The 25,886-nt window shown below is 35.7% G+C and overlaps 1 protein-coding gene across 1 annotated transcript in view; it reads left to right on the plus strand.

Annotated features, from left to right (window-relative positions):
• Window positions 1–12,005: 12,005 nt before the first annotated feature.
• LOC137393520 (serine/arginine-rich splicing factor 4-like) overlaps window positions 12,006–25,886 on the plus strand; it is a 42,243-nt gene continuing 28,362 nt past the window's right edge. Inside the window, exons 1-7 of the mRNA XM_068080100.1 lie at window positions 12,006–12,023; window positions 16,207–16,245; window positions 16,482–16,856; window positions 17,204–17,335; window positions 17,609–17,776; window positions 21,206–21,430; window positions 23,238–23,327. Of these exons, the coding sequence (XP_067936201.1) occupies window positions 16,226–16,245; window positions 16,482–16,856; window positions 17,204–17,335; window positions 17,609–17,776; window positions 21,206–21,430; window positions 23,238–23,327 (1,010 nt within the window). The 5' untranslated portion in view covers window positions 12,006–12,023; window positions 16,207–16,225. The remainder of the gene's footprint in view (window positions 12,024–16,206; window positions 16,246–16,481; window positions 16,857–17,203; window positions 17,336–17,608; window positions 17,777–21,205; window positions 21,431–23,237; window positions 23,328–25,886) is intronic.

Raw genomic sequence — 25,886 nt, forward strand, 5'->3', positions numbered from 1 at the left:
GTTGCGCAATCTCATTGAGTAATTGCAAATTCCTATATGTATATAAAATGCTTTCATTGGTTTTTTTGCGATATGAGCTTCAGAGTAATAGCAAGCTTGCAATTGGTATAAAATATAAGATAGCTTACCATTGTCATATCGGAGGTATTTATCGAGCCCTAGTAGGAAAAAGCAAAAAAAAAGTTTACGGTTTAAAAGCTATAGCTGAGATATTTAGGGCAGTTATTGTGGAGTATTGACTGAGCAATGAGGCAGGTTAAGTACTGTGATAGCTTACGTAAGGGAAGAACACCATTAGCGCTTGTTTTTAAATTAGTAGGTGGTAAGCGATGGTTTTCATGGGGTATGATAATATAGTCTGGCAGTATCAAAGTTCATAAGATGACAAATGTTATAAAATAAAAGTAGGTTAGATGATATTTTATTTGAAATGAATGGGATGTGGTCCAGGCATGATAAAGAGTCGTTGATGATAAAGCCAAGTAGTTTAGAAGTAGATTGTCTTGTTAGGGTACTGTCGAATATAGAAATTGTCAGAGGGAAATTCGATGGTGGATTTACTAAGATATAGTGAGATTTTGAGATGTTAAGAGACATTTTATTTGTCATCCACCATTGTTGGATAAGTGTTAGGTCTGCATTTATTTTAGATTGGAGGCATGCAGGGTCAGTTTCGGATATAGAGAATAAGGTATCGTCAGTATAAGCATGAGGTGTGCTGTGGAATGGTAATTTAAGTAAATCATTTATAAAAATTGGAAACAGTGTGGGTGCAAGAATTGAACTTTGTGGAACGCCAGTAGCTATAGGAAGATCATCTGAGCAGATACTTTCTATTTTTACGCATCGGTGCCGTTCATTCAGATATGACCTGATGGTGACAAGAAATTTACCAGTTACTCCTCTGTTTGCAAGTTTTGAAATAAGGATATTATGATTAACCATGTCAAAAGCTTTTTGAAAGTCAAGAAAGATAATGACTAAAGAGAAGATGAATGGTGGTAATGCAAGAGTGGTTTTTTCTAAATCCTGAGTGTAAGCTGCTTATAGTTTTGTTGCTATCTAAGTGCATTTGAAGCGTAGTAAGTATATGTCTTTCGTAAATTTTAGAAAGTATAAGAAGCACAGATATGGGTCTATAATTAGATAAAACTATTTTGATCACCACCCTTGTGTAGTGGGGTAACTATATCAATTTTCCATAGTTCAGGGAAAGTTACTTCCTTAATAGCTCTATTAATGATAATGTATCTGTGAGCGGAATGATTATGAATGGCAGTGATATGAGAAGAATTTGAATTGAGATATTGTCAATACCTGCAGTAGCTTTGTCCGAACGAATGCGATGCAGTATGTTTAGTATTTGCTTACTACCTCGGTTGTATGTACAGGTGAAATACTATCTGAAGCATGTGAATAGCTTTGGGAACTAGGAGTCCAACTGTGTTCGTTTTTAATATTTCAATTTCTAGGAGCCCAATGAGCGTTCTGGGGTATCAGTTTCTGATGATATATATATACGAATTAGTGTTATTTTTGTTAGTGTTGCGCATAACTTACCACAGTTTCTTGATTTGCTTAGCTTTTGACTCTGAAATTAAATTACAAATATAAAGTTTCTTTTCTTACGTATCAGATTTGTTGTGTAGTTTCTCTGTGTTTTATATTTGTTACGTAACTGATGACTTTTAAGTTTATCACTCAGGTTTATGTTTCAGGATTTCACTGTCTAACCAGGGAGGAAGAGTTGAAGACTTGACAAATCTGGTCTTGGTTTTTAAGTGATGCAAGATAATCGAGTTTAGTTTAGAAGTAAATGAGTTAAGCATAGTCTCAACGGAAGGTGATTGGTAAAGAGTTAGCCAGTCAGCTTCTTTTAATTCTTTTTGAAAAGCTTGAATTGAGAAGCTTTTCTAGTCATAATATGTTATTTTTTGACGTTTTTTAGGTCCTGTTGTTGAGGTGCCTAACTTACGAGATGCAAAGATTAGATAATGATCACTCATAATAGTTTTGAGTAGGCTACGCCTGATTGATGAATGTTATCTGGTTTTTGTGTATACATGGTCAATAAGAGATTGAGATTTTTTCTGGACGTGAGTGTTTTATTTGATGAACGGAACTAGATCCAGTTGTCTTAAAATATTACTCTATTTGAGATTGGGAGCATGTAGATTCCCTTAGGTCCCCTAAGATGATAAGTTCATGACAGATGTCTTTACAATTTGCAGTATAAATTTCAAATCTAACCATGTAACAGGAGAATTGGGAGGCCGGTAAACAACTGAGGTGAGAAATGGTCTCGAGTATAGTTGAGGGATTTTAATAGTAATAGATTCAGGTAGAATGTTATCAAGATCAGGTAGCGAGATGAAGTCGATAGAAGAGTGAACATAAGTCAAAACACCACCACCCTGCCTACCTATTCTATCTCTACGCTGTATTACATAACCAGGAATAGACAACAAGTTACTATCTATTGAGTGGCTTAACCGTGTTTCACAAATATCAAAAAATTTAAAATTGTATTTATTGCAGTTCGTAATACCAATGATATAAACCCCCACATCATTGATAATACGAGTTAGTTAATTCTTTATTTTAAACAATTAACAAGAAAGAAAAAATAAAATTACCTCTATTTGCAGGCCTGATATTACATAAGATTTATAAAATAAATTTATATTTACACTCACATATATGCATATATTACTTCATGAGTATATTTATGCAGCATTATATAATTGTATTATCTTTACTTAAAGGAGTTTTAATAGTATAGGCATTCTGTTTTGTCGATGAACTTAATAACAGTGTTCCATTTCATAGTGTTTGGATGTATCTGTTGTCGAGGAGTATTATAATCTGAGCATTGGTAGATGTAGTGTAGGCCTATACTAGTTTCGTCTTCCAGCAAACATGTGCATGTAGGTGTATAGGTTGCTCCGATGGTATATTGGAATAGCTGCATCTTGTTATGACCAGTTAGCAGAGCACAGTGCAACAAGTGCTTTTCTTTTTGTCTCTAGAGGTATTGGGTTATTGAATCAATGGTCTACTAGGAGAGTTGCAATTAGGCCTAGTGGGCAATTCTCATTAATTAGTTGCATCTTCCACCTTCTCAGTCATTCTGATTTTGTAAGATTGTTAATGTTTGTTTTGCGGAGCTTTTTAGAGTTCATATTATCAACTTCTACATTTCTGGAGATTATCTTCCTGATATCAGCTTTTAATGCTTTTATCAGTGAGCTGTGACGAGAAGAGGTAATGATGTTCGACATATCTGATTTAATCAGACACCGCATTATTTGTAGCCTTACTCTTGTCATTTGAATATTTATTGGGGGTATCCCAATAAATGATTCTGTAATGATAATAAGTGTAATGATTCTAAAGATGGATTTAAATGAGCTACAAGAAGGAGTTTGAGGTGAGGATGCAGTGAGACTTTTTCAGTCAAGTTCCAAAGAGAACATGCATGTAGAGCCTTGGGAATAATTGCATGAGTGAGAATCGTTTTTGCTGTTTGACAGCTCATTCCTGAATACAGAAACGGTTTTAACATGTTCATTTTTGTATTCATTGCCTTAACGCTGTTGCTAATCTGTTTCTTAAATTCTAGACCCTTATCTACCCAGATTCTAAGTACTTGTGTGGAGTCTACAATTTCAATGTTCTCATTTCCCATGACTGGGGTTTAAGATGACCATGGAAAACTAATAATTCTGCTTTTTGGTAGTTAATTTTTAATTTCCATTTTGTCATTCATTCTGGGATAATATTGCAATTTTTGTTGCATGTGGTTTGAAGCTCTGACGACGAATGATCTGACATCAGTATGTTACAATCGTTGGCAAATTGCAGACCAGTGCCTTCTACTTGTAGTAGCATATCATGTATGTATATAATGAAAAGCAATGGAGAAAAAACACTGCCTTGTGGAAGTCCTATTGTGCATTTTTGTGGTTTGTGTATATCGTTGTTTACCGTCAGTACCTACCTTCAGTTCAGTTTACCTTCTAGTATTTTTCCCACATGGGAGCTGATGGTTATGATCCTACATCAGTGTAGTCTGCTTTACCAGCTTTCCTAAGGGATATTACTAAGTTTGATTTATCCCATAGCCATATTTGTGTGTTGAGAACCGCATTGAATAAGCAGGGTAAAGCTTTGAGAAGAAATAGACTCGATTGTTTTAGCATCTTTGGGTAAATGCCATCGCAGCCTGCACTTTTTCTTGATGATTTCAGCTTTCTAAAAGCAAGTTTTATCTCTGCCATTGTGATCGGTTCATCAAGTGAGCCAAATTTCTCTACATTTTCAGCTAGAATACCTTGATTTGTTTTTGTGTGAATGGCATTGCATTCATATTCAGGTGACCACCTCTAAATATATGGTCAAAGAGATATTTTGCCTTGCTTTCATCTCTGTGTAGAATATTGTCATGTTTATCTTTCAGGTCGCCTATTAAACGATCTTCCTGGTGATAGAAAATCTTCTTGAATGTTTTCCAAGATTTGGAATTGTCTGCTGAGTTTATTTCATTAGATTGTTTTTCAATGTACTCATTTTTAGCTTTGTTCAGTTTGAGATTGAATTGCTCCTTGTGACAATCCATCTTTGATCCATTAGCAAAAGAAGAATGATATTTAAATTATTTCCTTCTTGCTCTCTTTTTTTAAGCCCCCCAGTGAAGTCCGGGACGGAGCTCTGCCGCTAAAGCCTACAGGGCTTTAAAATCATGTATATGATATGAAAAATGAGCACATCTGTAGTAATAAGTTGAACCAACCAATTAGGATCACAATCTTGCCGCGTTACATGAACATTACATCACTGTATTGTACTGCATGCTGCTTTTATATTGAATGGCCATTGAATGTCGACCATAATGACATTAGTGTACTTGAATCAATGAAATAGAGCTATAATATACCTTGAGAATTGGCAAAGTCTAAAATTTTTTTAACTCTAACTATAGTTATACTTAGAAAAACACACAATTTTTCTAACCATAACTTAGTTAGGGAGAGATAGGGTAGGGCTACATCACTGGTAATACGGCTCTGAGAGGTTTCTATATTTCATAGGGATTTTCTTCCGTTGTAAAGGCTCGCATGGTAATACGATAGCGGTAGCCATTGAACTTAAAACCCCTGGAATGGCAATCACGTGACTTTTAAATTGATAGCGATACGTAAAGCATGCGCCATATTGGAGAGCTAATCGGATACTAGTTCCGTTTGTAAACAAATGGTGAAAGATGACAAATGTACATGTTGAATAGTTATTTTCCAGCTGGGTGTTGATGAAAGCTACTCCTACACAACGTTTAGAGTACCCTGATAGAAGAAAACCTATTTACAACATATGGAGTGGGATATATCAAATGATAAGTAGATGTATAATAGATTTTCGTGGACCATGTTACTCATACAAACTGTTGTATTACAAATGCATAAACCCAGCAAATGATATATTCAGGCAAATAACAACTGTTCCATTATATTAAAATTTATATTACTTATGCATAAATGCATATGGAAAAACTTAGCACATGAAGTATTTCGATAAAAACAACACATATGCTGCCAAAACAGAAACTGTTTTCAAGATTTAAGTGATAATAGCTTATGAATGTATGATATGTATAATACAGTATCTGTAAAAGATGGAATGAACTACTGCAACAACTAAACGGAAATTAAAAACAGTTGTAATAGAGGATAATCAAAATAATGCAAACAAGGAAATGCAGGAATTAGTGTAATCAGATGATTAAACTTATACATACAGGTTACAGAAACTGTGTAAAAGGAGATTTGTATAGCACTGGGTATTGAGCCAAGGTGCATCAGAGCTTCTTAGAACTAAATCAGATTAGGAATAACAACACAACAGCTGCAGATGAATATTACAGTGATTACATTGTTACTGGCCTTTAAAAAGTACTGCTTTAGTATTTTATGCCGCAAAGATGCACCTTGCAGTTTGAATGTATGATTTTAGCATAATGATGCTGTCAGAGATCATAAAACGACTGAATAAGGTTTTTCATCAATGAAGCAATGGTTGGATATGCCATCTGCCGTGTCTGTAAGGTGTTTCCCAAGGCATAGCACATCACTAGATCCTACACTACTGATAACACACACCACACAATGGAATGGATCTGGCTTTGCATTAATACGAAAGCATCGATCTGCAACTAGCAGGATCCTGATGACATCGTCTGATGGACGCACCAATCCTCCATTGTTTTGTAGCTTGAGTAGAGTATAGAGATGTTGGTACCGGATACTTGACTTAGTGGTAACCAGCAACTGACGGCCAATGTCACGACAGCACTTTAGTTAGCTTTTGCACAATGTAGCCAGCTATATAGACTATACTGTTACCTATAACAGAAATTTGACATCTGAAATCATTGAGTTCCACAAACTGATCAACTTCTGGGGTAGCCTGTATGATGAGAATCTCGTTTTGAGCAGTAACATTACCTGTCTTACCAGCATTTGATTTTGCACCACATTTGCTGAAAAGTTTGCAATTCTGGGGTTTTGAGTTCAAAATGGGAAAAATTATAGATCCTATTGGAAAAACAATGTTTCCGATTGAATGAGTTTTCGGTTTGACTCGCTGATTTCTTGTGCTGTCATTGTTACATAGATGCTGCGTGTTGTGTTGACAATGATTATAAACTAATGCACCTTCCCTGCACCCAACCAGAGACTCCGAAGCTAAGGGTTGAGTTTAAGAGAAAGAAAGTGGGAACGATGAGTGAAGAAGCAACAACATTTATTATTCCATCTCTATTAGCAGAGAAGCAGCCCAGAGCTATCTTTCACTCTTATTTATATAAATACGGAGAATAAAGTAAGACTAGATTCTCGGCCAGAATTTTATGCTGAGTTTAATGATATAGTTTCTACACCTACAACTGGTCACATTTAGAAGTTCTAAGACGATTCTATTTCGAAGGAGGACAACTCCTAAAGTTTCAGAAAATCCCCATTTTTCTGATAGGAATTACTGCTATGAGTCAAGTGTTCAGATTTTAAAATTATAAAAGCGTGGATGATGAAAAGTGTGTCTTCTATTGCATGGAAAATTGTGGTGAAACCTTGGTTAGGGTTCTTCAGAAAAGTATCGATGAAGCTGACATGTTTGCTATAGAAACTGCAGTAATAGTGTTTGACCATGCTATATATTGTAAAGCACAAACTATTCGCTTCCTCAATCCCATTCTCATGTCAAGACTTGTCCCTAGATTAGGAGATCTCTACACAGTGATGGCTTTCCTTGGTGCGATAGGCAAAAGGTATGGTGATGCTGGGTAGGCCAAAATAATCACAGAATCGCAATGTATCGCTGAAGGAAGCCTAAAACGGGTGATCAATGGTCATAGTTACAATAGGTCCATCATGGCACACAAACTCTGCATGAAAGCACTGTATGACCTATTGTTGAATGAATTCGCTGAAAGTCTTGCATCCTCTAGTGCCCTTGATTCTCTTAGTTTGGACGTTAGCAGAGCTGTTTTCAATCACACTGAATGTAAACAATTTGAACTCGCCCCCATGAATCAGGCATTCCAAGATTTTATAGTCAGCTCTTCAATAGGCAACTCCACATTTAGATTCTGGATACAGTATACTGAAATGGTGACACAGCTGCTAAGTTTTGGCTGAGCCACAAAGGAATCTGATTGGAACCTCCATATCAACTAACTACAACAACTCTTGCCATGGCTTTGTGCATACGACCACTCCAACTATGCAAGGTATGGCACACTTTACTATATGGAGATGACGCAGCTGGCAAAACTCACCCTTTAATTTACCAAGCAATGGCAGATCACTGTGGTTATTCTACTTTTCAATATGAGCATCACCGCCCATTCTCCAGCGTTACCTGTGATATGGCGATAGAACAGACCGTCAATCGTGATTCTAAACCACAGGGGGTTCTCGTTGGATTCACAAAAACCCAATCTGCCTCACAAAGATAGACCATGGCTCATTCACAAAGGACAGCTGTGCACACAAAAATAAAGAAGCTTCTAGAATTGGACTCCACTAGCTCAGACAAGCACGGCTTGTCAGAATCACCATGGAAAACTGACGAAGACACAATATGTCTCATCAAAGAAATCATATCAGCTCGAATCAACCCATTCAAGTACAAAAGTAAAAACCTTGTCTCTATCGTCAGTGGAGTGGAGGCTTCAGCTGACATTGCCTATAATTTACAAAATGCAAGAAAGATCGGAGAAAAGCAGTTTTTAGATTTTGTTACAAAACGGATGACAACTTAAGAAGTAAAATTCAATGCACCAATAAAGGCAGACAAACTGAAAGGTTTTGCTTTGACTCAAAGTGCTAAGAAAACTTTTAGTAAAAAAAGTCTACAGTGTACAGAACGGACCTTTGATCGTCTTCTTGTAATCAGCCAGCAGAGGAATATCGACTTTAGAAAAGTACTTATTTATTCCCTTGGCAATGTACGCTGGAAGCCTGGCAAATGCGGATGGATTGATAATGAAGACAGCTAAGTCTACCCTTATGACAGCATTGGAGAAAGAGCTAGAACCACACCCAACATGTTACACAAAATCTGAAAACCCTCCAAAATTTGATGCTGTGGTCATTGATGGAATGGCTGATATTCAAGCTTTGAAACCCCCAGCAACATTTAGAATGGTTGCTAGTGTCCTATTAAAAAGAAAAGGCTAGCATTAATCGCTACATCATATGGTTCTTCTCGGGTGGATTTTGTTTGTGATAGCTATTCTGAGGCGAGCATCAAATCAACAGAATGATTGCATCGTGGATTAAAAGGCAGTTAAAAGGTGACAATTTTTGAACCAAATCAAATGGTACCAAAATGGTCAGACTTCTTGGCAGAAGATGCTAACAAAGAAGCTTTGGTGGTTTTCTTGAGTAAGGAGTGGAGCAATGCACAGATCAAATAGGATCTTGATGTATACATAGCATTTTCTTCCAAGTGCAACAAGATCAGTTTTCAAATGGATGGGAAAACCAGTAATAAAAAAATAGTGAGTCTAGCATCAGATCATGAGGAAGCTGACACAAGAATGATAGCACATATAAAGTCTATCATGGAAGACAAAGGATCGGATTGTACGGTGATGATAAAGTGTCAAGATACATGTCAAGATACATACAAATCATGTATTTATGATTTGTATATCTTCGTACATGAGTTTCCATCAGATTAATTGTACTACTTCTGTGGGAAAAAAGAACGAATGCGATACATACACATTGGAAATGTATTAGGTATTAGGTACTAGCACTATTAGGTACTAGGTATTAGGTAACACCGCCCTACTGCCAGGCACTTCTGGGTCTACATGCACTCAGCGGTTGTGATAGTACCAGCGCATTTCATTCAAAGGGAAAGAAATCGTTTCTGAATTTGCTCAATCAGAACCCTGACTTCATCAGCGTATTAAGCTCTTTGGCTTGGAGTTTGAGGTAGATGATGATACTCAGCACCCTATAGAGAAATTCATATGCAGGCTGTATAATATTGACACAGCTGAAAAGGTCAACGAAGCAAGATATTTGGTTTATTGCTCTCCCTCAAGGATTTCCAAAGCTAACTCTCTTCCAACCCAAGATGAACTGAGGCTGCATGTAATGAGAGCTTGTTACCAAGCAGCCATATGGCGTAGAGCTGCGCAGCCAACAATATTGATCCTCCCCTACCCACTAATCATGGCTGGACTTTGTCTAATGGCAATGTCAAAATCACATGGATTCCACAGAACCCAGCGCCTTCTGATGCGATGAAAGACATGTTTTGTCAATGTAAGACAGGATGTTCATCCAATAGATGCCAGTGCCAGAAGGCTGGACTCAAATGTACAGATATGTGTCAGTGCAAGGACTGTGGAAACAAAACTGGTGTTGATGAAAAGAATACAGATTCTGATGAGAATGCTGGTGAAGGTAAGTTATTATACATCAAGTATCAGATTATGTCTTTAAAATTTTGCAGAATATTTCCACTCATGATACCTTTCCCTGACACCAGACAGAAAAAAAAGATTCTACAACTTGGTCAAATCTTTAAACAGCTGTGACAGTTTTTGATTCAGTTTTCCTTCTTGTAGATGTGTAGGAAATAACACGCAGTCGCGGTGCTACATCAGACAGACAAATTATGTAATCCATTATATTATATAATATCGTGTATGAGTTCAAATCTATGCAACTTGGAAAGATATAAATATTAAATCTGAAATATACTACAAATGCTGATCTTGATTGATGTGTTGCAACCTATTTGCTTTCTCCAAATGATAAACTGGCGAAATTTGAAATTATATCGTTAAATTCATGTATTACATAAAACATTACAAAAAATGATGTGGCCAGTTGATAGAATCTTAAATTACATACTCAGAACAAGCTTCAAATTCTGGTCCAAAAACAAGTGGAATTGGATGGTATTCACAATCATATTTACATAATTCATACTTCAAGTTACGCATATAACTTACATAATTATATTATTAATAGCTGTGCCACCCGGCGTTGCCCGTGTAATAGAAGAGTGTTTGGACAGAAAATTGATTTGTATTTAACATATTACAACATTTGCCATTCTAACTTTCAAACTACATATCATGAGAAAAGTTTTTTGTCTTATAAACAATGAGAAGTAGTGAGAGTTTTGCTATTAGGCAGTTTAATAATGTGAGCGAACAGCTTCTCGTGACGTTGTGCTATGACCCGCGTCAAACGTAAAGCAGATAGGTATTGCCCTGATATAATGCCTTATATAGGCAGAATAGCAATTCGACTTCCATAGTCCAGTGGGCTAGGTGTAAGACTTGTTATAGGTTTGGTCCCAGATCGATTCCTCTTCGGTACGGACTATTTTATTCAAGATTTTAAGATCTTTAGCCGGATTTCCGACACATGAACTTGGAGAAATATATATATATATATATATATATATATATATATATATATACAGTGAATAGATGTAATATAATTTCAAATCCATGCATTTTTGAAATCTCATAATATGATATTTGAAATCAGCTGCAAATTTTGAATTAGTTTAATGTATCACAGTCCCGCTCGGTACTGGTCGAACTTGTAAATTATAACAAATATATTATTAATTTATTGTAATACGTAATACATTATAATTAGTCTGATGGCTAGTTTAGAGGTGTAAAAACTAAATATTCCGAATCAGCATAAAATTCTGGTCTGAACATTCTTTCAGCTTTCTATCCATCCTAATATAAAATAAATCATTTTTTGAGCACTTTATGGTAGGCTGCTTCTCTACTATATAACAAAATTAAAAGTACACTACAGCGCAACTATAGCCTAACTATAGCTAACGAGCCCTATGGTCAGGAGTATATAGATGATTAGATTCATGTATACTGGAAAGGTTTAGTTGGATGGTAGAATTGGATATAGTAGGAAACTATTAGACCAATGTACAGATGTTCAAAGATGTACAGCTCCCATGGGCGCTGTATATCATTGATTAGACGGTACTACGTGATGGATGGAACTTGAGTGCAAATACGCTAACATCAGTTTGGGTTTCTATGTTTTTAGCGAGCCGACTAAATTTTATTGTAGCAGGAAACAGCGCTTTTCCAAAAGGATCTATAATTTTCCGTTCAATAGTGGTAACTACCTCTTTATATTCATGATATTTGTTTGTTTAGTTTTACAACAGCTTTTAACTGATAGTTTAATTTTTTTTCAAGACTGGACTATGTTTTATGCTCAAATTACCTAAAAAATATTATTAGCTGTTCGTTCGGCAACGCAGCGGCGAGCTCTCATACAGTTGATTTCCGTTAAAGTACCAATGCAAAATTTGGTCATTAAAAATACACATGCACTTATACGCTTTGGCATGTTTGCATGTATCATTCTGTTGCCCTAGCTATTAGCAGGTTATATATATTTTTTGGTTAAGATATATTGCTATTTAAAATTTACTTCTGAAATCACGCTGTAAGTCAACGTGAGATGATAGATTATATTTAACAAGTTGTTTGACGTGAGATGATAGATTATATTTAACAAGTTGTTTGAAAATCGGTATTTCCTTACTTGCTGACTACAATTGTGGGCCTATGTTGTTGCCTAATAATAAGGACAAGAAATATTAAGCTACTAATATGAAAGCATTAGTGTTGATAGTGGTCATAGTTTTATTTGATGTTATTCGTGAAAATAGTAAGTTAGTGTAAAACGGTTAGTTAAAGATGTGAGTAATTTTGCTAATAAAACAAGAGAAGCAAAAGTCTGGTGAATTGAAGGCTGCGTAAAAAAGTTTTTAAATTTTATCGTTTGAATTTTTGAGGAAGTAAGTAAAAAGTATAATTCAACACTCGAACCATTTTAGGAAATAATGTTGCTTCAGTAGTGTCAGGCGGGTGTCAGGTTTGTGACACGTTTTTCTCTACACTTAGTATAAAGAAGTGTCTGTATGTAAGAATAGGGAGCCAAGAGTTATCTTATTTCAGTCTTCTGTGGTAAAGCTGATTCTCTAAACAAAACTAAATATGTTTTAGTAGTTTTATTGACTGAATTTAAGGCTGCTACAATGTATACTAAGAATCTGCATGGTTGCAAAATCTCTTAAATAGCCTTGGAAACTTTAATAACTTTGGAAGTTTAATCAGCATCATTTGGTCTTCCTCAGCTTTAGTTACAACACTGTTTAGAAAATGAGCAATAAAAGTCTAAGCTGGTTCTATATACAGTCAAACATGGATAACTCGAACTTCAAGGGACCGAGCAAAAGTGTTCGAATTATCAGAGCATTCAAGTTATCAGAGCACTGTCACAAGTCCATATATTTACTTATTTATTAGTAGATACATGTACATATACAAACTATAATATAAATCAAAAGCACAAATGGCTTGTTTCAAATTAAATGCTTCTAATGTAAAGTTTAAAACGTTTTCATGAAAAAGTATAGAGATTTTTCTATCACTTGAGATTGGTTTGTTGTTTGAGGTGATGTTATTGCCAGGACGTTTTTCAGATTGACATTGGCAAAACTTGATCGTTGTTGAAATGCTCAAAAGAAAAGACATTTTTTTCTTTTGGGGTTTTACCCACGATCAATTTTGCCGTTTTTTCTTGAAGTTTATGCGGATTACCTTACTTTACCTGGGATTCGTTAAGAGCAACACTCCGAGGCAGTTCACTTAGAAGTTTTACGAGGTTTTACGGTACATTCTATATCACTCACGCTTTTTTAATAGATACTTATTAAATGTACACACGTATTCTGTGTTTAGGTCAAACGATGAATAGTTTTTTGTAGCTCAGACAACGTATACGTTTAATTACAACATTTTTAAAGACGTTTTAAACATTCAACATTCCGACGTTGATTCAACACGGAATCAACGTCGGAAAACTTCATCACGGGCTAGCCGAGTCACGCACTCAAGGATTTTTGCCACGCACATACAAAACTGCCACGCACATACAAAACAACATGCGATTTTTGTTTTGTATGTGCGTGGCGAAAATTCTTGCGCGCGTGACCCGGCTAACCCGTGCTATTCATCATATCGCAGTATAAATCAAATTTCACCAAACTTTTAGAAAAGTCGTTGACAAAAATATTTTGCCGATGGTGGTAATAACGACGCTTATGAATTACGAAAAGATGAAGTTTACCTCTATGGCTTTGAATAAAGTGATTTTCTAAAGCGAAAACAACCGTTTCGGTAGCTGTTGGGCAAAAAAACAGTTCGAATTAACAGTGTTGAGTTCGAGTTATCTATAGCAATTTATCATTACGTGGGAACGGACCAAAGGAAATGTTCAAATTAACCATGTGTTCGAGCTATCCGTGGACGAGTTATCCATGTTTGACTGTATAATGTTTTTGGATATTGGGTATGACATCTCTTGCTCCATTAACTTCTCAAGTTTTAGTTTCTTGCTGCAAAAGTAGCTTATATGTCACTAGTTCTTGCATTGGGCTTCAAAATGGAGCATCTAAAACCTCATTGGTAAGGTTATACATCTGTGGCTTGAATCGGAGGAATAAATAGCTAGATACATTAACTGTTGATTATTAGAAAAAGGGGCTTCTCTAGTTCTAGCACAAACTATGTTTATGTAATGAGTGTGTACTATCAAAATTTTGATCAAATGCAATTGAGTGAAACTGAAGCCTTTCGATGTATTCTATTAACTCATTCGCACCCGACGAATTTCTAGGCGATTAGCCCCAGATGCCGCTAATCTTTCAGAAAGTTGTCGTCATTCAAATTACTACTACAGGATACAGACTTGAGATAGTTTATTCAATCAAATTTCAAAAGAACCAACCAAGTCTCCTCTTTCAAAATATATAACATTCATATAAACAACTCATATCCCTTTTATGTAGATCCATGCCTCAAAGAAGGCAGTTTCAGGAAATTTCCAATTTTGAAAATATTGTCATTTGCCGAAACAAAGTTAGATCTGCACCATAAAAATTACAAAATATACAAAGTTTGCCTAAAATTACTCATTTATTACAGACAATACATATTTATGATTATTATTTATACATATGCAATTAGTCATGAACATGAAAATCATGAAACTCTAACTTCGAACTTTTCCTCACGAGCATCATCCTTCAAACAAAATCATAGCAAATCTATATGCCAATATAACTCAAATAAAACATCATGAAAATGTTTCAAATAATAAAAATATGTTCAATAACTCTGTTCTTGACTTTTCAGACTTCATAGACAGCTCTAAGAATCAATATAATCCTATCGAAACTGAAAGATAACATTAGTACGACTATGGCTGGCAGCGTGAAGAGTGCATTTTTATTCGAGCATAACGATTCAAATTGGCAAAATTAAAAGTTAATAAAAACTTTGAAACACTAAAATAATGTTTTGATTTGATTTATGCGGTCTTTCAATGTCTTACCACTTCTGAATCTGCATATTTACTTCTGGAGTTGAACAAAAAATTATCACGAACGATAAAATTTCAAGTCGGCACGATGATGTCCGGTTTTGGTAGAAACTGAGATGGGTGTACTAATTTAGTTATAACTTTTGCCGGAGACATCATAGAGGCATATTTTAAAGTTTGTCTGATTGGCCAGAAATTTTTCTTTCTAACTAATCAAAAATATTCTTTTATAATTTAAAAATAATGATGCAAGGAGTTGGTAAATTTCAGACGCGAGTTAACTCTCGTTGGGTGCATAGCAACGTTATAAATATGCGAGTTAACTCGCGCCTGGGTGCGAATGAGTTAATAGAAAACTATTATTATTTAGTAATCATTTGTCATTAATATTTGTCTGATAGAGACCTATCAGGGTATTTAACAGATAGTAAGAATTGAATGTGATTGAGGTTCTCAGGTAGATTTTTGTAATTGCCACCATTGTCACGTAACTAACAAATGTTAGTACTCAGACTTTCTCTAGTTTTTAGGTTGTATTAAACAAGCTTTGCCAAGCTGAAAGGTCTTTGTTGAATTGGTCAACATGACTAGATGTATGGAAAAGAAACTGTTGTTTGATTGTTATCTGTTATATTAATGCACTATGAAAAATAAAATTGGTCAGCATAATAATGAGTCTACTGACCTCATTAAATAAATCGACACACATTTAGGCTAAACGAAGCTAGCTTACAAAACAATGATAGAATTTTAAACTTAATATGGAACCAATATCTTTATTGAATGGCCAATTGATAATAAGTTATAACTTTTACATTGAGTTTACCTTCAGCTTAATTTGCATCTAATCTTTCCATTGTGACACTGATTACATGTTTTTTTATCGGTTGCTGCTTGGAGTTTGTTTTACAAAATCAAATTGATTTCATGTTAGATTCTTCTATTCATATACTGGGTAACACTTTTCTAAAGTGTAAATTAGAGATATCAAAGAACCAAAGTTGTACTCTACGCAACACTTTACATCACTGCTACTGAAATATGCGTTGCTGATAAAATTATTCGAGATTGCTAAATCGTTTTCTTGAACGTTGCTCTTGGAATGAACATGTGTAGTAAAAAAAATTTGTAGTAAGGTGCTGTTTGATATAGTTTGATAAAGTGCATGGTTTTGGGAAATAAACAGAGCAAATATGCAGGCTTTTGTGGAACAGAGTGAGTAAGGCTCTCAATTTTGCAGAGGGGTTAACATTACCAGAATGCCATCAGACAGACGCAGGTGAGTTCCTGTTTAAACTTTGTTCCTTACGTGTGCTGCTGTATAAATTCATTGCTTATATAAACACTGCATGATTATGTGTACACTCTGATCTAACTTCCATTTGTTGATGGAAAAATCAATTGTATTTTTTTTATCCAGATCATATTCAGCTCAACAAATAATCATTGCCAAAGATTCTCTTGGTTTGACTGCTGCTTCTTATCATCTTTTCATTTGTTCATATTTGCCTTCAGAAGAAGTAGGTCTCGCTCGAGAGGTCGGTATTCTGACAAAAGGTTGAACAGAAGATCACGGACTCCACCAAAACGAAAGTCAAGCAGTCGCAGTGGTCAAAGACGTAGATATTCAAGAAGTCCTCGACGATCCAAGAGCCTTCAACGTGAGCATCGTAGATCTAGAAGTTGTCAGCGTGATCGGCGCAGATCTAGGAGTTCATACAAAAACCATAAAAGATCCCAGAGCTTACAAAAAGAACGACAAAAATCCAGAACTCCTCAGAAAGATCTGCGTCGGTCTAGTCCACAGCCTGAGAGAAAACGGTCAAATCCTCAACAGGAACGATATGAATCACCTGTAGCTTCTCACAGTGTTGATAAGACTTACAAAAGGCGAGTCACTGATGGTGCCATATATTGGCGCTCACTTACTTATACATTATTTATAGTTTAGAAACATTGTGTTTGTTTTTGTATGTTTTTGTAAATGCATCAATTGACATTCTAAAAATGTATATAGTGTTGAATGTTTATTAGAATATAAGGTAGTCACACTCAGGAAAAGTATTTTGCTTCCTTGCGATGATAACATATTTTTTCGAACCTCCGTTGCTATTTATTTTTTGATAATTGAGAATTTTGTTGTCTTGAAATTTTCTAAGAAGTTTTGTCAGCTAGCAATATAGTACAATGGTGTCTTCTAATCATAGTTATTTATTCCTTTAACTACATTTTTGCAGAAACCCTTCTCCACGACAAACTCCACCTTCACATGCACAGTCCAGCAATAGACACTCCTTGGACAGTGGCAATAAAATATCTCGATATTCTTGCAGCCGTTCTCATTCTCATGATAAGGACAGGCCAAGCAGGTACTAGCTGTTAGTCAACAAGGAAATAAACAAGCAGGTTTTAATTGGAAAAGATTTTTGTAAAGTTCAGTGATTGCTGTAGAAAACATTCTCTATTTTGATTATTCTTTGAGTTTGCCGTTCTACTTTAGTCGAATTGAGTCACCATGTTGCCTTTCTCTTATTGCTCTGTTGCCTGTCACTAACTGTCTTGGGTCTCTTCGTCTCCTTTCATTACAATTTTCTTTAGTAGATTTCTGGTAGTACTATCAAGTTTTGTGTTCTTTTTTTAAGACACCATCGCTCAAGTTCAGACCGGTCTTCCTCTCATTCACCAACAACATTAGATGATGTTCTGATTAACGCCAAGCCTCTCTCCAAGTTAAAAGTATCACTAGCTAACAGATATGAGCAGTATGACATCAACGTTATGTGCATGCACAACAAGGGAAAGAATAAAAGGTTTAGAATAGTAAAATTACTGTTCCTGTGAATGTAGTAGTTGTGAATGTGCTATGTTCCTGTGAAGTATTGCCATACAATACTAGCAGTACAATACCAGCATATTGTACACTAGTACTGTATTGTAGCGTATTTTCTCTGGTTTCATTGTACTGATATCTCATATCGCTTTAGGATTTACTTTATCACTGTAACATCACTATTGTGTTGCCATTATAATGCTCCTGTGGCCCATTGTGCATGTAATTTAGTTGCCTCAGTTCTATCATAATATTCACACTGCAACATCCCTCTACATGTAGTGTCAGGTGTCAAGTTTAGGTAGTGGTTCAGTGAATAGGAAACAACTGCTTGTTATCAGCTACTGAAGGGGAATTATGAATTGTCTTCTCTTTTATTCAAAGCAAACGGCAAAAATCAGACAACTTTTGACATTACGCATTTTTATTTTATTACTGTTTGAACCCACTATTATTATTTTAAAAACCGTTCAATACACAAACCACAAATTGCCCTAATATTTTGGCAGTTGAACTTTTGCAAATATAATGCAAAGGCAATGCATAAGCGCAAACGCAACTGTGCAGATGCATAGTACAACTGCAATTGTACTGCACCAATACAGTGTAAATTTTACGGTAAATTTTACTGTAAATTGTACAAATTCAACTTCTTTATAAGATGATTTGTTGGTTTGTGTACAGAACAGCGCTAGTTCCTTGTTCCTTATAGCTATATTTTTGAAAAAGGACATCGGCAAGTCACAAGTGATGTAAATGGTGGCTATTGTTACAATATGCAGCTGTGTGCAACCTTCAGACCGCAAGTAAACTGCACCGGTGGCCTGAGGTCAGTGCAATAAAAGTGATGATTAGCCATGTCTAAGTGCACGATTAGACAAAAATTAGACTCACTAAAAACTTGAGAGAACTACTATCATTTTGAATATAAGGTGATTTTTTACAGAACGAATTAGTGCTCAGTTTAATTTTGTTTTAACCTTTTCACTACTAATTTTTGTTGCTCAAGTTCGTTGACAATGGTTCTATCCATGAGTGTGTGCTTACATTAATTAGACCTTGTTTAGAGTTTTATTTCATTGTTTAATGTTTACACTTTTTCAGTCTTTCAAAATGTGGTTACGTCAAATTTGAGTTCATTTTAAAAGAAAGTATTTTTTTTTTCTATCAAGTTGATATGCTGTTTGTTGTGTTAGGCGATCTCATTGTCAAGATATTTGAAGATTAGAATAAACAAATGTTGATCGCGGTAAAAACGCTCAGACAAAAAAACATGCCCAGACTTGCCCAAAATGATTTAACGCGTGATACAACCTGTCTCTATCTCTCGTATTCACATCGGCTAATGCGATAAAAGTCTAGTCCTACGTGGCTCTATTGGCATATATTTTGTATTGGCTCATGTTGGCTAAAATAAAATTTTAAATTCAGCTACAGATACATTATTATGAATGTTTTAAACGCCTCAAACTAGGGAAATTGGAAACTTGTCATAATAACTTTCTCTAAATGCTGTGTAAACATTTGAGTACCGACTACCGATTCTACCGGTCTACGGTATTTAGGTCGTCGAGTTAGCATATTTCATCACGGCTTTGTATCAGCTAAGTTCTCAGTTGCTACACGCACGCTGGAAACTAGTTACCAAATAAAATAGGCATGCCGCTATTTTTGGAAATAATGTTCAAATATATGGCGAAACCAACTGCATCCCAAAAGTCATGTATAGTCTACGTTATCTAGTCATTATTAGTATTAATTTGTAGAAAATTTTACTGGTCCGTTCGATTAGTTAATTCCAGTACAAAACAAAATGGTTTTATGAGTTGACCGAAATAGTGAACGTTAACAACATCAAGTTCATTGAAATCAATTAACCCACTGATTCTGGTAAAAGATTAATAAAACCATTCTTGCACCTGGTTGGCGGTTTGTGGACTCGGCTGTTTTCACTTAGTAGGTTGGAGCATAAAATTTTTTGAACTTAATATTTGGTCTGTTGAAATTGAATCGAGCTATTCAAAAGTATCTGTTAATACACCTCTGATTACACTTCATATGTCCATCTATCAGAGAAGACTTTAGCGCAGATGATAACAGGGCTATAATGTGTTCAATATGTTCTGCAAATCATGTTTTGCATTGTCTTCAACAATATTATTTTATTATATAATTTTTACAAGCCGAAAAATTTTCATCGTAGCACAAAGTTTGTATTAAAAGCATCCATCCAAGTCATGGTCATTTACATAGTTTCAGCTCATATAATAGGACAAATTAATCTACTGCAGCAGACTCAAACAAAACATATTTTGGTTTTTACAGCACACATTCGTGTCTCTTCCATTTAAGCCAGTTTCCAGACGGACACGACGGCTCCGCTAGTAGACCTGTAAACATGTAAACATGTAAACATAAACATCCAGCAACATTAAAACAAATGTAATAAGTGTTGTTCATATATATATGTCGTTTTAGCGCGTATCTACTGAAAGCTTTCAATTTGATAGATAGATTGTGAGTGTAATTTTCAAAAGGAATAAATGTTCAACAAAAGCATAAATACGCCAAACCAACAATTCGAAGCTTTGTTTCTGAGAGTTGAAGATGAGCATTGATCGATCGATTTCCCTCACTTTTTAGACACAGAACATAAATTCTATCATGAATATAACTTACTAGCTAAAATTGACAAAGAAAATGCTATAGCTAGGTGAAATAATAAAAGGTTTTGAAACGATTAAAAAGTAATGCAACAATGATTTGTGATAGCAAAAAGCTATAATTTTACTTATTAGTAGATGTATTCATCAGTACTAAAGTTATTACCGTTAGCTTAGAATATATGTATAGGATACTCAAAGTTAAAAGATAAATTTACCTCCATTCTCCTATCTTCCTCTGCAATGTAACTTGGCTGACACCTGTCAGCTCTAACCATAACCTGTCTGATAATTAATGTAAAATAAATATGTCGATGCATGTAGATACTAGAATCTAGTCTACTAGTAGTTGATGCGCGTAACTAACTAGTAATAGAGTAATCTCCCTAACAACGAGAATCTGCGACATCACAGATAACTCGCTTTACCGGCGATAACATTTAATATGACCTATATAAAAATTTTGTCCTGATGATTGGCTGAAGAAGACATCTTATATTTGTCGCTCGTGGACTCTTTTCACATGTATCACTCGTTACGTCACGAATGAAGCACCCGCTGGAATCTGAGCTTTTTAAAAGAGGACCTCATTCAAACGCATATATCTCTGGACAGGGTTAGTCTACAAAGACAAATACGACATCAAATTTTAGCTGATGTTTAGCCTTTTATTGGTCTTAATTTCATGAGATCGATCTTTTTGACGCAACCACATATTGAACCTTAAATTATTTTCTTTTTCTTAGGTCTTCTCAAGAAATTGACAATGATGGTTCACCCAATGGCTTCTTCCCGTCTGAAGTCATTGAGCTCGTGCATGAATTGAACCCAAAGGTCTCTACCAAAAAGAATATCAAGTCTTTATTTGACCGAGAGGAAATTACAAATTTTGTAGAGGAGAAAGTAGAGACAAAGGTTATACGGCTTGCACCCTCACTGGATGATATGAAAAAGTTAGAGGCTAAACTAAGGTATTGTGCCATTCAGACAGGTTGGCCACTATTATTCTTTAGTATATTCAAAATCTCACACATCTGCAAAGGTTTGTTGGTATTCAGCTGCGTGTGCTGAATGGAAACTGCACATGATAAGCGTATGCAGCCTGACTTAATCAGCGTGCATGTGCCTATCTACTGTCAATCGACCCAAATTAACTTAATCAGCATGAATGTACTTATCCACTGTCAATCGACCCAAACTGACTTAATCGGCATGCATGTGCTTATCCACTGTCAATCGACCCAAACCAACTTAATCAGCATGCATGTGCTTATCCCCTGTCAATCAACCCAAACTAACTTAATCAGCATGAATGTACTTATCCCCTGTCAATTGACCTTAACTGACTTAATCAGCATGCATGTACTTATCCCTTGTCGATCGACCCAAACTGACTTAATCAGCGTGCACATGCTTATCCACTGTCAATCGACCCAAACTAACTTAATCAGCATGCATGTACTTATCCACTGTCAATCAACCCAAACTAACTTAATCAGCATGAATGTACTTATCCACTGTCAATCGACCCAGACTGACTTAATCAGCATGAATGTACTTATCCACTGTCAATCGACCCAAACTGACTTAATCAGCATGCATGTACTTATCCACTGTCAATCGACCCAGACTGACTTAATCAGCATGCATGTGCTTATCCACTGTCAATCGACCCAAACCAACTTAATCAGCATGCATGTACTTATCCACTGTCAATCGACCCAAACTGACTTAATCAGCATGCATGTGCTTATCCACTGTCAATCGAATCAAACCAACTTAATCAGCATGCATGTACTTATCCACTGTCAATCGACCCAAACTGACTTAATCAGCGTGCATGTACTTATCCCCTGTCAATCGACCCAAACTGACTTAATCAGCGTGCACGTGCTTATCCACTGTCAATCGAATCAAACCAACTTAATCAGCATGCATGTACTTATCCACTGTCAATCAACCCAAACTAACTTAATCAGCATGAATGTACTTATCCACTGTCAATCGACCCAAACTGACTTAATCAGCGTGCATGTACTTATCCACTGTCAATCGACCCAAACTGACTTAATCAGCGTGCACGTGCTTATCCACTGTCAATCAACCCAAACTAACTTAATCAGCATGAATGTACTTATCCACTGTCAATCGACCCAAACTGACTTAATCAGCGTGCATGTACTTATCCACTGTCAATCGACCCAAACTAACTTAATCAGCGTGCATGTACTTATCCACTGTCAATCGACCCAGACTGACTTAATCAGCATGCATGTGCTTATCCACTGTCAATCGACCCAAACTAACTTAATCAGCATGCATGTACTTATCCACTGTCAATCAACCCAAACTAACTTAATCAGCGTGCATGTACTTATCCACTGTCAATCGACCCAGACTGACTTAATCAGCATGCATGTGCTTATCCACTGTCAATCAACCCAAACTAACTTAATCAGCGTGCACGTGCTTATCCACTGTCAATCGACCCAAACCAACTTAATCAGCATGCATGTGCTTGTCCACTGTCAATCGACCCAAACTAACTTGATTAAGGGGTACCCTAATATACCGCAGTCAAGGCAAAAACTTCCATAATTTTCTCAAAACACATTGGCTATGCATAACCAATCTAATAGCACACACAATCTGTGCTAAACCTCATCTTTGGTTTCTAGAATTTTTTAAACCTGATTTTAATGAAATAAACCCAGTAACGAGGCTTAATAAATGATATGTAAATGATAGCTGGTTACATATGTCAATGGCCATTTGCAGCAAAAGGGAATCAGGCAAACGAGAGCGCAGACACAGCCAAGATGAAGGGAGGCGAGAACGTTCTAGAAGTTCACATGACCTACTGAGAAGGTTTGTCGCTATATAATAGCTGGTTACTTTGCTGCCTTTTGGCTATATCGATGTTCTTGGTTGATTTTGTAAAAGGTTTTTTTTTCAAGAAAAGTTGGGAAATGTGAATGTTTATGTTCCTCTATCCACCGCGTTCCCGTAGTGGTGGATACGTTCATTGTTAGTCATACTGATTCAAGTTTTACTGTATCAATACCTTAAAATCTTCCTTCATATGCATAGTTCGATAGTCAAACCTCTATATATTCGAGTAAATATTCTCCTAAGCTACTTAGATGCACTATAATTTGTTTAGTTCATTCCAGAGCCCAAAAAATTGCAATACCTCCTTGATAAATACTTCAAGTAATTACTCATCGTATTAAAACTAATTAATTTTTAAAAATTACTAGCTTACATTACATCTTGGCATTACATTGCCAAGATATTTGAAGATTAAAACCGAAAAAATCTGATCGCCGTAAAAACACTCAGGCCACCAAAACTTGCCCAGACTTGCCCAAAATGATGTCACGCGTTAGGCAACCTGTCTCTATCTCTCGTATTCACATCGGGTATTTGCGATGAAAGTCTAGTCTTACGCGGCTCTATTGGCATATATCTTATTTTGTATTTGCTCATGTTGGCTAGAATAAAATTTTAAATCCTGCTACAGATGCATTATTATGAATGTTTCAAAGGCCTCAAATAACGAAAATTGAAAATTTGTTCTACTCACTTTCTCCAAATGTTGTGTAAACATTTGGGTACCGACTACCAATTCTACCGGTCTACGGTAATTCTGTCAAGTCACTTATGTAGAACGCGGTCTTTGTATCAGCACAGTTCTGCAGCTACCCATACTAACGATATACAGCCTCTCATAAGCCCCACCCACATTATGTCGCCTATTACCTATTGCCTACGTACTAGTTTCTTACTAGTAGTATTCTTACCGAATACTACCGAAGTGAAATAAGCAAGCCACGTCTTTGAAAAGAATATAGACAGGGATAGAGTTTTAAGGATGAGAAGTCTGCTGCAAACTGGATTTGAACTCACATTCTCCAGTTTTGCGGACATCCATATACCATATCCAATTCACTACAATATTCTGCAAATCATGTTTTGCATTATCTTCAACAATATTATTTTATTATACTAGAAATTCCACTGTCATACAGCCCACGACCAAAGTGATATTGGAAAAAAGAAAGGGTACTGATGGTTGAGAAATGCAATATTAGCAGTCAAATATGATAACTGCAATGGTAGCTGTAATGTACTGGGTGTTATTATATACAACAAATAGCAATAATGAAAGGAAAAGATTATATGTTTATATCTCTCCTCCTGCAAAAAAAGAAATGCAATATTGGCCAATATTAGAAGTAAAATGCACTGATATTATTAGAATAACCAATATTATTTATATAGTAATAATAAAAAAACCAACGCACACTTTTGTTTACATTTCAAAACGGCATAGCTAACAATATCACAAAGTTGTGATATTTATATAGATTTTTGGAAAATCTGTACTACATAGTCATTGTCCTGTAGTCATCCAAACTTATAATTAATTATTGCAATAATCTCATTAGAACCAGACCTGCCAACCCAAGAGTGGGGCAATGCGTGAGATTTGGTTTTGGGGCAATCGATGTATCAATGATAGTATATATAAAATTGTGGAAATTGGGGCAAAAATCTCACGCATTTTCATTTTTTCTTTGGGGTGATTGCGTGAGTTTCACGCCTAATGCGTGAGAGTTGGCAGGTAGAATTAGAACCGTTAGAAAAAATATCATCGTCATGCCTTTACTTACACTGCGTTAGATTTTTAGAAAGTCTGTACTACGTAGTCATTGTTCTGTAGTCATCCAAACTTATAATTAATTATTGTAATAATCTCATAAGAAACGTTAAAAAATATCATCGTCATTTGCTTTACTTATACTGCGTTGGACATCAGTTAGAATGGGAAAGTATTCAAATGTGTCGGCAAATGAAAATCAAAAAATTGAAATTGGCAAAAATGAAACGATTTCTGTACTCCTATGTTAATTGCCAAAACCTTCGGCAATTCGACAATGCTATAGACTGGTGAAAAGTGCACGTTATTTTTTCGCGGAATGCGCAAGACTTCATCGTTCTATTATCTGTCCCTCGACATTTCAATTTTCGGTCTTAACTTTTATTAAACCAAGCTTTTCAAGTGTTTTGTGGCGATTTTCGTTGAAATTAATCTGTCTATTTGTGTATAATCCGATCAGATGGGTAAGTTTTAAGATAATACCGACGGTTCACAAAGACTTGGTAATATATTTAAATAGGTTTAAATGTGTTTTGTATCGTTATTATACTTTAACGACTTTACATAATGATGCTTAAATTTGTTGATGAAATTTCTTGACGAGGGTTCGTCTCATTGTTGATGAATAATTTTCGTAAGTTGTGTGCACATGCATTTATCATAAAAACTCCCACACTTCGCTCCGCTCGTTTGGTCGTGGGATAATTTTTACAAGCAAAAATATTTTCATCTCGGCATAAAGCTTGTATTAAAAATTGGCTAAA

Source organism: Watersipora subatra, chromosome 4 (assembly GCF_963576615.1).
Source record: "Watersipora subatra chromosome 4, tzWatSuba1.1, whole genome shotgun sequence".
In the NCBI taxonomy this organism is placed as follows: Eukaryota; Metazoa; Bryozoa; class Gymnolaemata; order Cheilostomatida; family Watersiporidae; genus Watersipora; species Watersipora subatra.